This window comes from Dermacentor albipictus, chromosome 6 (genome assembly GCF_038994185.2).
Source record: "Dermacentor albipictus isolate Rhodes 1998 colony chromosome 6, USDA_Dalb.pri_finalv2, whole genome shotgun sequence".
In the NCBI taxonomy this organism is placed as follows: Eukaryota; Metazoa; Arthropoda; class Arachnida; order Ixodida; family Ixodidae; genus Dermacentor; species Dermacentor albipictus.
In genome coordinates this window covers 97,179,509-97,195,087 of record NC_091826.1, presented here as the reverse complement: position 1 = coordinate 97,195,087, position 15,579 = coordinate 97,179,509, and the positions used below count along the sequence as shown (strand labels likewise).

Here is a 15,579-nt window from a genome sequence, read left to right as displayed (position 1 = left end):
CTATCAGAAAATGATGAAAGATCGATTTTGATGTCATCGACACCTTTTTTGACTTCGAATAACACTGTGGCATTTCCCAAAGAATTGTCTAGCGAAGCTTCCACTTTCGAAAGGCGTTTCTTAAGGTCAGTTATACCTCATGAAATGTCCTTCATCTCACTGCTAATTTGTTTTTGAAATTTTTTACGCGCAGATTTCGCATTCTTTAAGGCATCAAGAACCTTGTCTCTCTTTTCAGGGCCGCGACTGACTTCAATGGCACGGCAGCAGATTAGGAGATGAGCCACAGAAAACACAAGAACAATCAGTCGCCCTCTCGGGTACCATGTAGCAAAGAAACCAGCAGTGGCTTTAAAACGAAGCCTCTCACTGCAGCTACACTGTAGTCGCTGGCTATGGCTACCGATCAGCTGTCGATATGAGACAATGTCAACACGCATACTGTACGCTTATAATCACAGGCTCTGGGCTTGGGATTTGCGGCGTGCACTGCGGTACAATTTGCAACGCTACGATCCTGCACTCACCTATAAAAGGCAGAAGAACGTTGTTCAGTGCTTTTCACAAACGCCGCAAATCCCAACGATGCACAATCCACAGGGCCTTTTTATAGCTAGCCGCCAGCGGGTACCGAATCAGGTATCACGTGAGCCAGAAGCCGACGCAAGCGCCGTGCGTAGCGATCACAGTTGACAGCTGCGTCGATGCACCGTGGTGTACGATGCGTAGATCACAGCCGCAGTACGAAGCTCGTGGGCCGAGATCCCAACAGGTTCAGCAACGACGTCAACGGTATCGCTATCAAAAACAGAAGAACGATGTTTAGCGTTTTTCACAAACGCTGCCCATCCCATCATACGTACGCACGCATTACGTACATACGTACGTACGTTATAACCTTAGATCCATACCGCTAGAAGTGACGCAATCCGATTGTCACCGTAGCCAGTGACCGAGCGAGGTAAAAGGTCTCAAGAGCCAGCCTTGCAATCCGTCAAGTCCCCAAATATGTGGCGGCCATCGCTCATCACCTCATTTTGTCGCCTGCTGGCCAGGGAACATCCAGAGAGCAGCCAGACCTAGATCACCCTGACTGGTTACTGCAGCCCGCGGTATCAAAGTAAAATCAGAGGTTCACTATCGAGCACTGTATTCTTCCGGCAGAAAGCAACCTTAGAAAATTATTTCAGTTTTTGTAAACAATATATATAGTGAACTGGAAATTGTATATGTGGTCCTGCATTCGGTCTGCCTTAACATTTTTATTCACTTACTCACATAAAAACATATCGCATTCTAAAGATTAGTCAGCTTTCTTTGTCTCATTGTGTTTCTACTGGAGCTATTTTAAGAACAGTATTTGGAGCTTCCCCTTACTAAGTACACGAAAACTAAGATCGTCTCGTTAAGCCACATGAGTTGTCTCCCCTTTCGCGTATGTTTTCTAACTTGACATTGCAATAAAGAAATCCAGCAGAACTCAGTGAATAATTATTTCTGCATTTCTAGAGCACCGCCTATTTTAGATCATTTCTTCATGTCATGTCTTCTGCATTTCAGGAACATAGGCGTCTAGAAACACTAAAAGAGGCGGTTGACGGCTTCCTTCTGCGTTCGCTCGACAACATGGTACAGCTCGCCATTGTCACATTCAGCACAACCGCAAAAGTGCAGCACCCGATGATGGCAGTCAATCACCGAACCGTAAAAGGCTTTCGGGAAGCTGTCAATAAGTTGACGCCGGATCGCCGTACGTGCATTGGCTGTGGCCTTCAGCGCGCTCTAGAGGTGCGTATTTTTGCGCACATGCATTAGCTATAAACAATTCATTTCTCCAGTTTGAACGTTTTCCTTATCCATTTTTATATATAGCGTGTCGTTTTATAGATCACTTCTACATCACTGTGCTTCTAGCGATAAGGTCTAATATCAGTTTCTTAGACGCTTTAATTCCAAATACTAAAGAAGAAAGCACGTGTTTCCTTTATGCAGTGCGGGCAATAGCCAGCCTGACGTAATATTACACACAGTGAAAGCCTCACTGGGTTACAGTGGATTTCGTGATGGTTATGCGAAAAGTGCTGTCCCAAAAACCCGGCTACATGAGGCGGAATTTCGTAACATTTGTTTAGTTAAGTAGGACCTCCGCACTACTATTTATGTAAAATTCGATCCCGATGCCAGCAGTCGAATCCCCTCCTCAGTTTGTAGATCTTCTGATTCGAAGGACAGCCCCAGTTATAGTCTTCGAACGTGTTGTGCATGTGTACCAATTGCAATGCCTTGTATTACAAAATACGCAACAGTAATTGTTTTTGCATTGTTTGGGTGGATATTAACTCCAGATTTCATAATCTTACGTTTCGGAGGGCGCACTAAGTGTTGTTAGTATTTGCTCCTTTCCTCACCAGGAGTACTTTTTATGCGAAGCATATTACAAGAGCTCAACCCAGCTCCTCAGGCGCGGCGGTGTCGCCTTCAATGACCTCTGACCCCATGCCATACCACGTGACACCTTGACGGCACGACAGAGGAGAAACGGGGCTCCAACTTGCGCCGTCGCTCGCGACGATATATAAGAAGCTGCGCTTGTTTCTAGGTTGCTTTGGCTCAACTCTTGCAAGATGGGCTGGGTGGGAATCGAACCAGGGTCTCCGCAGTGTGAGACGGAGACGCTACCACTGAGCCACGAGTACGATGCTTCAAAGCGGTACAAAAGCGCCTCTAGTGAATGCGGTGTTGCCTTAGAAACGAGCTGTTTAGGCTCAGGTGTGCGTCGCTTGCTCAGGCGCACATTTCGTTGCCGCGCCGAACGCTGCGTTGCTCGACGCTCACCGCGTCCAATGCGGGGCGCGTAGTCGCTGCGCCGTAGCCCATTGTCTTACACCCCTTGGCGGGTCGACGGGAACGCTGTCGCGTTCCACTCTTGAATGCGAAGCAGAGTAACGCATGAGTTGTTTCTTCGTCTAGCCGAACCAAATATAGCCAAGCAAGAGGAGTTCACCTGGCTAAACAGTGGTTCAACAACTAAAATAAAGGCTAGTATGCTTCGCATCCTGGGCTTAACCTTAGCTAAGCCACAGCCATTTTTTTGATTTGGTCATCATGCGACCATAGCTTATCATCCTTGCCATCTCTCTTTGCAGCGCAACAGTTTAGGTCAACGGATCCCCGGAGTAGCATAACCTTTTCCAATGTAGCGATTATGTTTATTATATATAACTTTACGAGTCTTATTTAGAGAACATAGAACGCGGGCATATGCCTGAGTTATGTTTTATTTATTAGAATAACAATGAAGCATGTAGCGTGATAAGGGGTAGCGTGATAAAACCAAGTTATTTAATCTGACTGAGAACACAACTTAAATGTCAGTACTGCAGTCCAGACATGGCACTGCGAACTTTACTGTGGACTCGTTAATTCTTGTCTATGCTTGTATATTACGATGAAATTCAATATTTTCGACGACCATGTGAGCCGTATACTTTTGCTCACGGGTTTAAAAATATCGGAATACATGACGTTTCCGAAAGAACGGTATATATATATATATATATATATATATATAGATATATATATATATATACATATATATATATATATATATATATATATATATATATATATATATATATATATATATTGTAGTCTTAATATAAATAAAATAATAAAGCTAACGTCTTTAGTACACAGGGTACATAGTATTACCCAGCTAACCAATGTCATAACAACACATTATATAGCCAAAACACGATAACTGTGACGATAGGTTATCTAAGAAAAAGTGCAGTACCATTGCAGTCTTGTAACGTTCACTGAATTGGTGTCAAAAATGACCACATAGATCAGCAGGTGGTGACGAATTGCTCTTGCCAGCGGTTGGCAAGAGTCAGCATAATGGGAACACCATGGCGAAGTTTACGATGGCGCACCTATTTTGTGCGAGCAAGCCCACAAGGGACGCTTGGACGGTGTAGGAACTCTTGTGGTACATCGTAAGCTTTCGTTATGTGTAGCAGTCAATTGTCTCCAGGCGTCTGTTTGATTGCGGTATTCCATGACATGTACTGCGTGTTACTGCTTGAATCCTCCTCTACCTGGCTGCGTGCAGCCGTTGGCGACTCCTTAGGCCAAAATTGCAGTAGGTTCATTACTTGCTTGGTTGTGAGAGACATCTTAGAAAACATGCTGCGAGTTGTACACGACGGACGTCGTTGATTGCTGACGTGGAGGCTGGTACAATGTAAAGCATGGTATAGGGCCACACTGCACGACCTCCATGATACGCCGCAGTGTTCAACTTCTCCCATTCCAACACAACCAATGAACGCAATGTCTGCTGCATGTGTTCGTCTCGTATTTATTTTCAGTAGCTTTTAGCACGCCAGTGATGTGGGCACCATACGGCAACTGAGATGCAGATTGAAATATGTCGGAAGTATGTTACGATCTTGCATGTCATCGGCGCTACAGAGCCTGGTGTACACTCCCATTATTTTTCGAGTGACAGGGCAAATGGACATGTGCCCTGTTCATTAGTGGCACTTGATGTCGCGCAAGTAATTCTGTTGCGGCAGCAGCAGATTTAGGGCACCGTACATTCTTCTTGTCGAGAGAATACAACTAGGTCAGCAATTGACAGCTTTAGAGTGCGACAATAATGGTGCGTATGGACTAGCTGATCAAATGTAATATCTCTACATTTAACGTCGGAACCATACATAATGCGACCAAGAAAGAAATTTCGTCAAATTATATTTACAAGATATAAAAAATGAAGTCACAGCCAAGCATGAACAAATAATGAATGAGCTCTCTCGATCGTCGTCTTCGTCGTCATGCTGATAACCTGCTTTAGAATGCCGAAATGGCGTGTCACATAAAGCCCGGCGGTGGGAGCGCCGTCTTGGCGCTTAGACAAGGGAAGAGCTGTAGACTGAAACATACGGCTTGAGACGGGACACATGCAAGACAACGGTGGGGGACACTGACGATGACGAGTGACCATCCAACGGGGTTACCTCGTATTACCTCGTTAACCTCGATGAGCTGGCGTAAAAACTTCTAGGGCCCAGAGCAGTGGGAAAGAAGCTTCAAAGACAGGCCGACGTGGCTGCAAAGGACAAAAGAAGGACCAAGGAGCCTGGCTCGCAATGAACGGTTCTGTGGTGGCTATCGTAACGGGTCTTTTGAGTCAGCTGCAAGGCAGAGAGACGGTACCGGGTTATATTACTAACGGTTTGAGCGCGTGCAGTAGCTTTGCGTGCATATGCTGTACGAGAGTGTGGAGCTCATAGAAATTGTGTCTTTAAAGGTAGCAGGAGCTGGCGGGCAAACAAGCGATAAAAGGGGGGAAACCGGGCAGTATCGTGGCGGGCAGTATCGTGCGAATGTCCCATAAGGCAAACTTTGTTCCAATCACGGGGATAAGCTGAAACCTACATGGATAGCATCTTGATCAACGTGCTGTTGACGCGTTCCGTAAGTCCATTAGTCTGCCAGTGGTAGGCGGTCGTTAGCTCATGACGTGTGGAACTAGAGTGAAGAATATTGTCGACAACGTGTGAAGGAAAAGACAGACCGCGATCGGTGAGCAGCTGCCGTGGAGCGCCGTGGTGGGGGATGACGTCGTGAACGAGGAAGCCTGCTACGCCCGTGGCTCAGCTGGTCAGCTGTGCCGGTGCGACAGCGTATCGTGTCGCATAATACGTAAATACGGCGATCCACTTGTTTCCACAAAGAGAAGTCGGAAATGGCCCAACGAGATTGTGGCCGATGCGGTAGAACGAACTAGCTGGAATGTGTGTTGGCTGAAGCGGGCGGGCGGGCTGCAAGGACTTGCAACCAGAAAGGTATCAGCCCACAAAATAGCAAAGGGCTGGTCAAAAGAATCCACGCTGCGTGTGGTGCTACGCACGGTATACACCGAGGTGTCTGGCTGTTGGGGCATCAAGCAGCTGCTGGATGATAGCAGACCGAAGGCTCGTAGGTACCACGAGCAGAAGCTCGGGAGCTCGGGGGCGATCGATGACGGTCCGCAAGTTTCCATCACTGAGAGGCTGACTTTGTATATCGATCAAGTCAGAGATGGCGAGGACACAGGTGTCGGAATCTCTGGTGGTGGAATCGGGAGGATCAATGGAATCATGGGACAGGTAATCGGCGTACTGCTGCCACACGGCGGACTTTTATGGGACATGAAAGCTGTGTTCTTTCAGCTTTGGCGCCCAGCGACCAATGCGTGCAGTCCGGTCTTTGCTGGACCAGAGCCAGCACAGCGCATGGTGCTCCGTGATGACCGAAAAGGTGCGGCCAAATGAGTACCGTTGAAACTTTGCGACTGCTCAATTTAGAGCAAGGAATTCGCCTTCAGTGATGAAGAACTAGCGCGAGGAGGCGACTGACTTAAGCGATGGTGCGGAACCGGCTTTCTTGCTGCTATGCGAGGACAGCGCCGGTGCCGTGTTCGCTTCCATACGTTCATAGCTGTGTAGGCAGTGGGGTCAAAATTCGTCAATATGTGAGGAGTAGGAAGCAATCACGTGAGCCTTTAGAATGCAGAGTAATGGTATGGACCCCATGAAAATGCATTTCCTTCTTCAGCAGCTGTGTCCGCGGACGAGCAATGCCGGCGAAGTTCTTGACTTAACGTCGGAAGTAAGAACACAAGCAACAAAGCTACGGACTTTTTTGGCCGAACATGGCACAAGAAAGTCTTTCGCGACAAGTATTTTGCCTGAATGGGTCGGGATGAGGGTCGATGGATGGGAAGGGGTGGACGCGTGAGGGCGTTCGAGGGCGTCGTAAATCTGCGGCAGTGGGTAAACGTTCTTAACTACCGTTCTTAAGCAACGGTAGTCGACGCAGGAGCGCCAGCTGCCATCCTCCTCCTTTTTTAAAACAACAGGTGATGCCCAGGGACTACAGGGAGGTGCAGTGGGGTCTTTGGTGAGCATCTTGTCGACCTCGCGCTGTATCACTTACCGCTCAGCATGACACACGCGATAGGAACGTCTTCGCTTAACGCTGGCGTCTCCGGTATGAATCCTCCGAGTTACGACTAATGTCTGGCCCAACGACCTTTCACCAAAGTCAAAAATATCGTGATGGAACATCAATAGGTTTCTGAGATTGGTAGCGTGTGGTGGTACGAGGTCAGGCGCTATAATATAGTTAAAAGTGACATCGGTTGAACTGGACGAGGAGGACGCCGTAGCGGAGAACGAAGGATTGTCTGCATATTGCGGTCGTTGGGGAAATATGAACAAGTTCACGCGACAATATGATGATGAGGCGCACCGAAGTGGTGAGACTCCGAATCAATTTTGACGACGTGGGATTCTTAACAGGTACCCGATGCACACGCGTCCTTGCACTTCACCCCCATCCAAATGCGGTCGCCGCAGCTTGCATAATACGCTGCACCCTCATGCTGATCACTTCAACACCGCAGCCATTATGCCACCACGTCGGGTATTTTCATATGCACGTTAGAAATATGAGCAGGGAGATAGGCATAATTAGATTGCCGAACATAGGTTTGCCCCGGTTTAAAGCATCCTCTCGTCTTGGGACGCGCTCAGTCGCCTTTCATGCTCACTAGCAGGCTATTTGCAGTAGCGTTCCATCTGCTTGCAATCGCCCTTCCAGTACCGGCTTAGGCATTCTTAGCCTAGGTTTAACGCCTACTTTCTTGTTTCTACGTATGACGCATTTGAAAGGGCGAAATCGGACGGGATTATAGAATCTGTTTCAAAGGCGCGCCAAGTGGTGTTGCGGACAATAGGTCGTGTGTGTCTGTAGTCCACGTGACAGCTATAAGGCACGCACGTAATGATTTAACTGCACATTCTTTCTCTGTTTTGGGAAAAGGGTTTCCTTGATTGACATGTTTTTGACCAACTCGCGATATAATGCTAGGCATCAAAAATCTTCACAGAAGCCTCGCTAGCACTTCCTCCTGACAAGGTGTGGCACGCATGGCAGAAATGTTACTTTTCGTGGTAACACAAAAAGTCTAAAACAGCAGCGCACAGATTTAGTTAGAACCAAAGTATTGAATTCGGCTTTGATGCATCAAATGTTCTTTGCAACCATTAGTCAGGATAGGTCGACAAAACAATCTGGGCGTTTTGTACAAATGTAGCACATCACAAAGATACTCTCTCCTGTCTACGCTCAGGTAACACATGGACTACGCCATCAGGGAAGCCTAACGTAATCAATGACCCTTAGATGTACTCAGCTGCATTACCTTCATTCCCGCGATAAGCGCGCACAGTCAGTCAAGGAGATATATACCCACAAACCATAGCATGCCTTCAAGCATAGGCGAACATTTATTATGAGAAGAAAGAGAAAAAAACACAACACTCGACAAAATTGATGCAACGCACACAACACTGCATGGCAAATGCTGGAAATGATGCTGAACAAATTTTGAAATACTTTTTTTGTCGGGTGGCACTTTAGCTTGCGCAAAGACCAACATAGTGTTTCCCCACACGCACAATGTCGATACCAATTTTTTAAATAGTGGTATAACGTGTGTTATTATTACATTCATTGAATATCTAAGCTGTATTTATTACGCACAGGTGCTGAATATTTCCAGTGAGAGTCCTGAAGGAGCAAGTATTGTTCTTTTGACCGGCGGTGTGGAGAATGAGCAGCCCTACATTCAGGACATCTGGCCTCAACTATTAGCGGCAAAAGTCGAAGTTGTGACAATGACGATGGGTGACAAAGCACAAGAGAAACTTGAGAAGCTGGCTACGGAAACGAAAGGGCAAAGTTACTTTTTTCCTGACCGCCTTGAAAACCTGTCGAGAGCCTGCATCGAAGCCAACAGCTCGGCGCATGAGCTCACACTTCATCGATTGGTCAGTATCCTCTTATCTACGAGTACCCTGTACAACGAAAACAATATAGCATGTCCCCACGCTTCAAAGCCTTCGTGATATGTATTCTGCAAAGGGATAGTTATATATGTTCACAGAAGCTGTCACCCTCCTTATAATAGTTCTCTTTGTGTACAAATGAAGCAAGAACAAATGAAGCACAAAGCTACACCAGGTAACGTAACAAGGGGAGTTCGGGATGTTTTAGATGTGGAGAGGGGCAATGATTCTAGTATTCGGTAAATCAGGCTGCTAAGTTAATACTGATAGATCCTCTTGTTCTCTCTGTCGAGAGTCCTTATGTCAAGCCAACTCTCCTTGCAGACGCAATTTTGACAAAAAATGTATACGTATGAAGATGAACGTGTGCCGTGGAGTATACAAGTTATTTATCGGTTAACAAATAATTACGAAATGTTCGTTTTCATTTCAGCCCCGGCAGGGTTGAACGAAACACGTACCTCTTACGGAATTGCGAGACTATTATCACGCAATAGTGACGTTGAGGAAAGCAATGAACTATGAGGGATGAAACTAGCGTTCTTTTTCTTATTTTTTATTGTTTGTACCCTCAAGACTGAAATATCGCCGAAGGGAGTGAGTAAAAACATACACATGTAAATAAGAAAGCAGCAAAAATTGTTAGTTATTACAGCGAAATTGATTAATCAATTGTATCCGGGAGTGATGATGTCTGATAAGGTTGAACGAAACTGAGTTGTCCTTGATTGCGACAACTGCGCCGGGACGGTGGTTCTATTTCTGAGAGGTCCTAGGAATAATTGATTCATTGCAGGTTCTGGTGCGGAATTGAGTGATTCCAGCCTGTTGGCTATGATCAATGCTGGAAAAAATGTAGGTGGAAACACAGTTTACGAAATATGTGGATGCTTATAAATACCTAGTTATCCACATAACCTCGTCACTTTCCAGGTCGTTGCACATTGATAAATCAAACAATACTAGGCACATGCTAGGTTATCTTCGCCGAAATTTTTCTTCTGCTCCTACATCATCAAAATTATTCGTATACAAAATGCTTATTAGGAGTAAAATGGAGTATTGCTCATCCATCTAGGACCCGCTCCTCGAAACCCTTAATCAGCCGTGTAAAGTATGTTTATCTTGGTAGACTTTTTTTCAAATGTTTTGCTTTATATTCGTAATTCAAAGCATTTACAACCGCACATCAAGCGTAACTGCCATGAAGAACTCTTTGCTAATTGCACCTCTTTCAACACGGTGTAAGTGCTTTCTTTATGTTGAAATAGGTGCAATTAGCAAAGCGTTTTTCATGCCAGTTACGCTTGATGCGTGGTTGTAAATGCTGTGAATGAAAAGTGCGGCATTATTTTGGATTAGTTTATGAGATTGAATAAGGGTTTTGAGGAGCGGGTCCTAGATGGGTGAGCAATACTCCATTTTACTCCTAATAAGCATTTTATATAAGAATAATTTTAATGATGTAGGAGCACAAGAAAAATTTCGGAGAAGATAACCTAGCATGCGCCTAGTATTGTTATTTGTCTTATCGATGTGCAACGACCTGGAAAGTGACGAGGTTATGTGGATGCCTAGGTATTTATATGAGTTTAGGACCTCTAGGGGAGTGTCATTAGGCTATTAGGTCGGTGGAGGAATATTTCTGAGAGTTACACGCATACGTTTACAAATATTTACGACAAGTTGCATTACCCAACGTCACACCAGTTAGAGATAGCGCTATATCGTCTTGTAAAACTTTATTATCAGATTTGTCCGAGATTTCACGGAGGATAATACAGTCATCTGCGAAGAGGTAAATATTAGAGAATAATGTCATTTGGTAAATCGGTAATATTAGTTTAGAAGAGGGCCAATAACTGATCCTTTGAGCAAATCAGTCTACAGGTTTAAATGGGGACATATTGTTTGACACAACATGCTGTGACGGATTAAGGACAAAATGCTCAAGCCATGCAAACAGGTTAGGATCAAGATTATGTTTACCAAGTATAAATAGAAGCAATTTATGGCACACTTTGTTGAAGGCCTTGACGAAATTAAAGAAAAGACAGTCTGCGAGTTAACCTTTGTCGAGAATAAGATGAAGGCTGAGTAAAAGAAAGAAGTTGAGTTCCAAAAAAGAAATTTTTTAGGGAACCATGTTGTGCTTTTGTGAAAAATTGATATAGTGTCTAAGTGGCTTTGCTAAACGTGAGTACAAAACATGTTCTAGAACCTTACATGGAAAGCTGGTGAGGGACATGGGGCAGTAGTTAAGGGGCGAATGTATGCTACCGGACTTATGCAAAGCGACCACTTTCCGGACCTTCCAATTTGCAGGGAGCTAACAGCCATCTAAGGATTGCTGAAAAATCTATGAAAGCAGAAGAGATGAATGAACAACAGTATTCTTCAGTAATTTCGCGTTGACGAAATCTGCACCAGGACACCTTCAGATGTTTAATTACACGTTCGATCCCAAGAGGTTCAATGAATCTAAAGTCTGTAGATGGGTAACTGCAGCACTCAAGAGTCTGAAGCACAGGGTCATTACACACGACAAAGTTGTTAAAGAACACATAATTAAGGATATGAGGGCATACATCTTCGGGTACCGGTGAGCCACTGAAATCGGTCGATGTGACCGAATTATCTTTGGAAGCGTTAATAACACGCCAAAACATCTTTAGGCACATTCGCAAGTAAATCAGGCAAAGTGTGTACTTGGAATGCATTTTTGCCAGCTTTATACCTTCTTTGTATGTACTGTTCGCCGCCTTCTAAGTGTTCCCCTTTGGTGTCAGTCAACTTTTATTTGCTATTCGATACGGTCGTTCTTTTTTGGTTGGCAAGCCTTCTTAAACTTGGAGTTGGACCAGGGTTTCTGAACATTGAAGGATATTACACTTCACGGAATAAACTTGTCGGTGAGCTCATGTATCTTAGTTTTGAAACCAGTTTAGTTCTATTTACAACAGTGGCTGCCACGCTGACCGGTTAGATTCGCAGCGCGAACCCAGTTCCTTCTTCCTTTTCTTATCTCGAGCGATCGCGCCCACGCGCTTCGTTCCAACAATCAAATACAATACACGTGTAGCATAATCCCACGGCGGCATAGTCAACGCCCAGGAGCGTCGAAATGTCATCACTGGGAGGGTGATACTGCTTCAGTCATGTAACGTGCACGTTGTCACTCGACTGGGGTGCAGATGGGACGTAGCTCACGGCACGAAGCACTCGGTATGGGCCTGTGTACCGACACAGCAGTTATTCTGACAGGCCGACCTGAGGCAACGGAGACAATAAAAGCAGAAAAAAACCAGGGGGGAAGTGTACGTCTCGGCGCCGCCGGTCGTACAAACGCCTTTGAATCTCTTGGGATTCCGGAAGGCGGTCACGGCCAATTTCCCTAGAGTGCTGATTTTAGACCGAGGAGAGAGAATAATGGGGATAACCGGCTGTGTCGTGCCGTGAGAAATTATAAGCAAATGGGACAAATGGTAGAGCGAGATCCCAGTCAGTGTAATCTGAAGAGAGATCTTTCGCAAGCATGTCTGCGACAGTGGGATTGAGACGCTCCGTGAGGCAGTCTCACTGCGCATGATATGCTGTGGATAGCTTGTGCCTCGTTGCCTCGGACTGCAGGATGTTCACGATAACTTTTGATAGAAATGTCCGGCCATGGTGTGAGAGAAATTGTCATGGGGCTCCGTGTAACAAAATCACGTCGAGTAGAAGAAAATCGGTGACATCTGTGGAGCAGCTTGTAGGGAGCGCTCGGCGATGGCGTAGCGCGTGGCGTAATCTGTGGCCACAGCGATCAACCTGCTACCTGAGGTAGAAAGCGGAAAAGGGCCTAGTAAGTTCAAACCAACCCGAAAGAATCGTTCCGCGGGAATGTCGAGTGGTTGAAGGTACCCAGCTGGGATCGTCAATAGTGTCTTGCGTCGCTGGCATTTCTCAGCCGCAGCTATGTATCTCCGAATGGAACGAGCAAGCCCTGGCCAAAAGAAGCGTCGGTAGATCTGGTCGCAGGTACGTGACACATTCAGGTGACCGCCAGTGGAGAGGTCGGGAAGTTCGTGGAGAACAGCCGAGCGAACGTACTCAGGGATCACTAGGAGTACCGCAGGGTCGTCGGGGTGAACGTTGTGGCGGTAGAGCACGCAATCTTGAAGCGTGAATACGCGAAAGGCAACTGTCGGCAAGTGATGACTCCAGGTGGTCAATGATTATGCGCAGGAACTGGTCACGACGCTGCTCGTCGGCGACATGGAGCAGTAGAACACATGCCTCGGTGTCAGTATCAGGCGTAGAGGGCACGTCTTCGAGTGGAGAGCTCGAGAGGCAATCTGCGTCTTGGTGTTGACATCCCGACTTGTAAATCACTGTGTAGGGATATTCTTGTAGTCGGAGGGCCCAACGACCGAGCCGGCCAGTAGGATCCTCGAGTGACGAAAGCCAACAGAGGGCATGATGGTCTGTGATTAGTAAGATGCGCTTGCCATATAGATATGGGCGGAACTTTGAAAGAGCCCAGACAAGAGCAAGATATTCGCGCCCGGTAATCAAATAGATACACTCGACACTTGTCAGTAGCCCTCTAGCGAAGGCCATAAGGCGGTAGTGTCCGTGTTGGAGTTGCGATAAGACGGCACCGATCACATAACCACAGGTGTCGGTTCAGACCTCTGTAGGTCTGGACTGATCAAAGTGGGCCGAGACTGGTGGATTGGTGAGAATCGTGATAAGGCGTGAAAATACGGCAGCCTGAGGGGAACCGCACGTAAAAGGCACGTCTTTCTTCAGAAGTTTAGCGAGTGGTCGAGCGAGTGCCTACGAAATACCTTTCACGTACCGTCGGAAATAAGAACAAATCCCCCTAAAGCTCGAGACGTCTTTGACAGACTGAGGTACAAGAAAAGCCGCTACTGCTGCAACCTTCTGCGGGCCCGGTTGTACTGCGGAAGCCTCGATCAGACGACCTAGCACTGTAATTTGTCGGCGCCCGAAGTGGCACTTCGACGAGTGTAATTGGAGCCCAGCCTTGCGGAAGACGTCAAGGATAGCTGCGATGCGCTCAAGGTATGTCTCAAATGTAGGCGAAAACATAAAGACGTCGACGAGGTAACAAAGGCAAGTTGACCATTTGATACCTTGAAGAAGAGAGTCGATCATCCGTTCGAGCGTGGCGGCGGCATTGCATAAACCGAACGACATAACCTTGAATTGGTAGAGGCCATCTGGAGTGACGAAAGCGGTCTTTTCTTCATCTTGCTTATCGACGGAAATCTGCCAATAGCCAGACCAAAAGTCAATGGATGAAAAGTATTTCACACCGTGAAGAAAATCAATGGCGTCGTCGATTCGTGGTAAAGGGTAAAGGTCATTTTAGTAATTGTGTTTAGGTGGTGATAATGAACGCAGATATGCCGCGTGCCATCTTTCTTTTTGAAGAGCCCGACCAGTGACGCCCAAGGAGTCGACGAGGACTCAACAATACCTCTGGCAAGCAACTTGTGTACTTCCTGCTGAATAACTTGCCGCTCTGCTGTGGACACCTGGTATGGTCGACGGTGAATGGGAACAGCATCACCAGTGTTTATTTGATGCTTAACAAGGGACGTTTGACCAAGTGGTGGGTTGTCAGTGTCAAATATGTCGCGGCATGAAAGCAAAAGCGATATAGAGTGGCTCCTTGGTCACGCGCGAGGTCAGGAGCGACTATAGGACTCAATCGGCCGTCGACGTTCAAGGCATCCTGCGGGTAATCAAGAGGATCTGGAGACGCGTCGGTTGCAAAAGCATTGACGTGGTCATGTGTCACAGACCGGAGCAGGCCACCGCTACGCCTACAGGTAAAACTTGCTTTGTCAAGCCAAATTTATTAACAGGGAGACACATCCGATTAACGGCAAGGGTTATGACGAAGTGTGGCACAGAGATGTCACGCTCCAGGAGTACATCACGAATACGTGCGATGACAGAGTCGCCATCAGGCACAGATGCTGTTGAGGCCAGGTCGACGAAGGTTAGGGCTTTTGGAGGTAAGCGAACAAACGATGTAGTGCAGAGGGCGTTCGGGGCGAACGTCTGAAAGAAAAGGAAGCTCGAGGCACAGGGTACCGGTGGAATAGTCGATGAGGGCAGAATGTGTCCTCAGGAAATTGAGCCCGAAGATTAGATCATGAGGGCAATTGGTCAGAACGGTGAACAGGACTCGAACTTGGCGACCAGCAATTCCTGTGCGAGCAGTGCAGACACCCCTGACGACAACAGTGGCGCCATTGCTGACGCGCACGGCTCGAGTGATGGCAGGCGTGAGAACGTTTTTGATGCGACGACATAGGTTAGCGCTCATTATGGAAACTTAGGCTCAACTATCAATAATGTCGTCAACGGAACACCATCAAAGTCTACTTCAATTAGGTTCGTGTTGGTGAGGAGCGTCAACGGAAGATTTGGACAGGACGAACGCGACGCAACAGTGCCTTCAAAAGCTGCATGGCCTAGTTTTCCGGCCGTTAAGTTGGCGAGGAAAAGCGGCGAGGTTGGGGTGACGGGAGGCGATGGCGTTGAGGCCATGGCGATCGCATGGAGGAGCGGCTGTCAGGGGCATCCGAAGTAGTGTACAGACGGTAAGGTGAATAACGGCGAGCGTCAGCATATGGGCGAAGAGCAGGGAACGAGC

General features: G+C 46.8%; 1 protein-coding gene across 1 annotated transcript in view; it reads left to right on the top strand.

Moving 5' to 3' along the window:
• Positions 1–15,579, top strand: part of LOC135907489 (calcium-activated chloride channel regulator 1-like) — a 187,096-nt gene that overhangs the window by 104,241 nt on the left and 67,276 nt on the right. The window contains exons 8-9 of the mRNA XM_070541073.1: positions 1,561–1,788; positions 8,601–8,885. Of these exons, the coding sequence (XP_070397174.1) occupies positions 1,561–1,788; positions 8,601–8,885 (513 nt within the window). The remainder of the gene's footprint in view (positions 1–1,560; positions 1,789–8,600; positions 8,886–15,579) is intronic.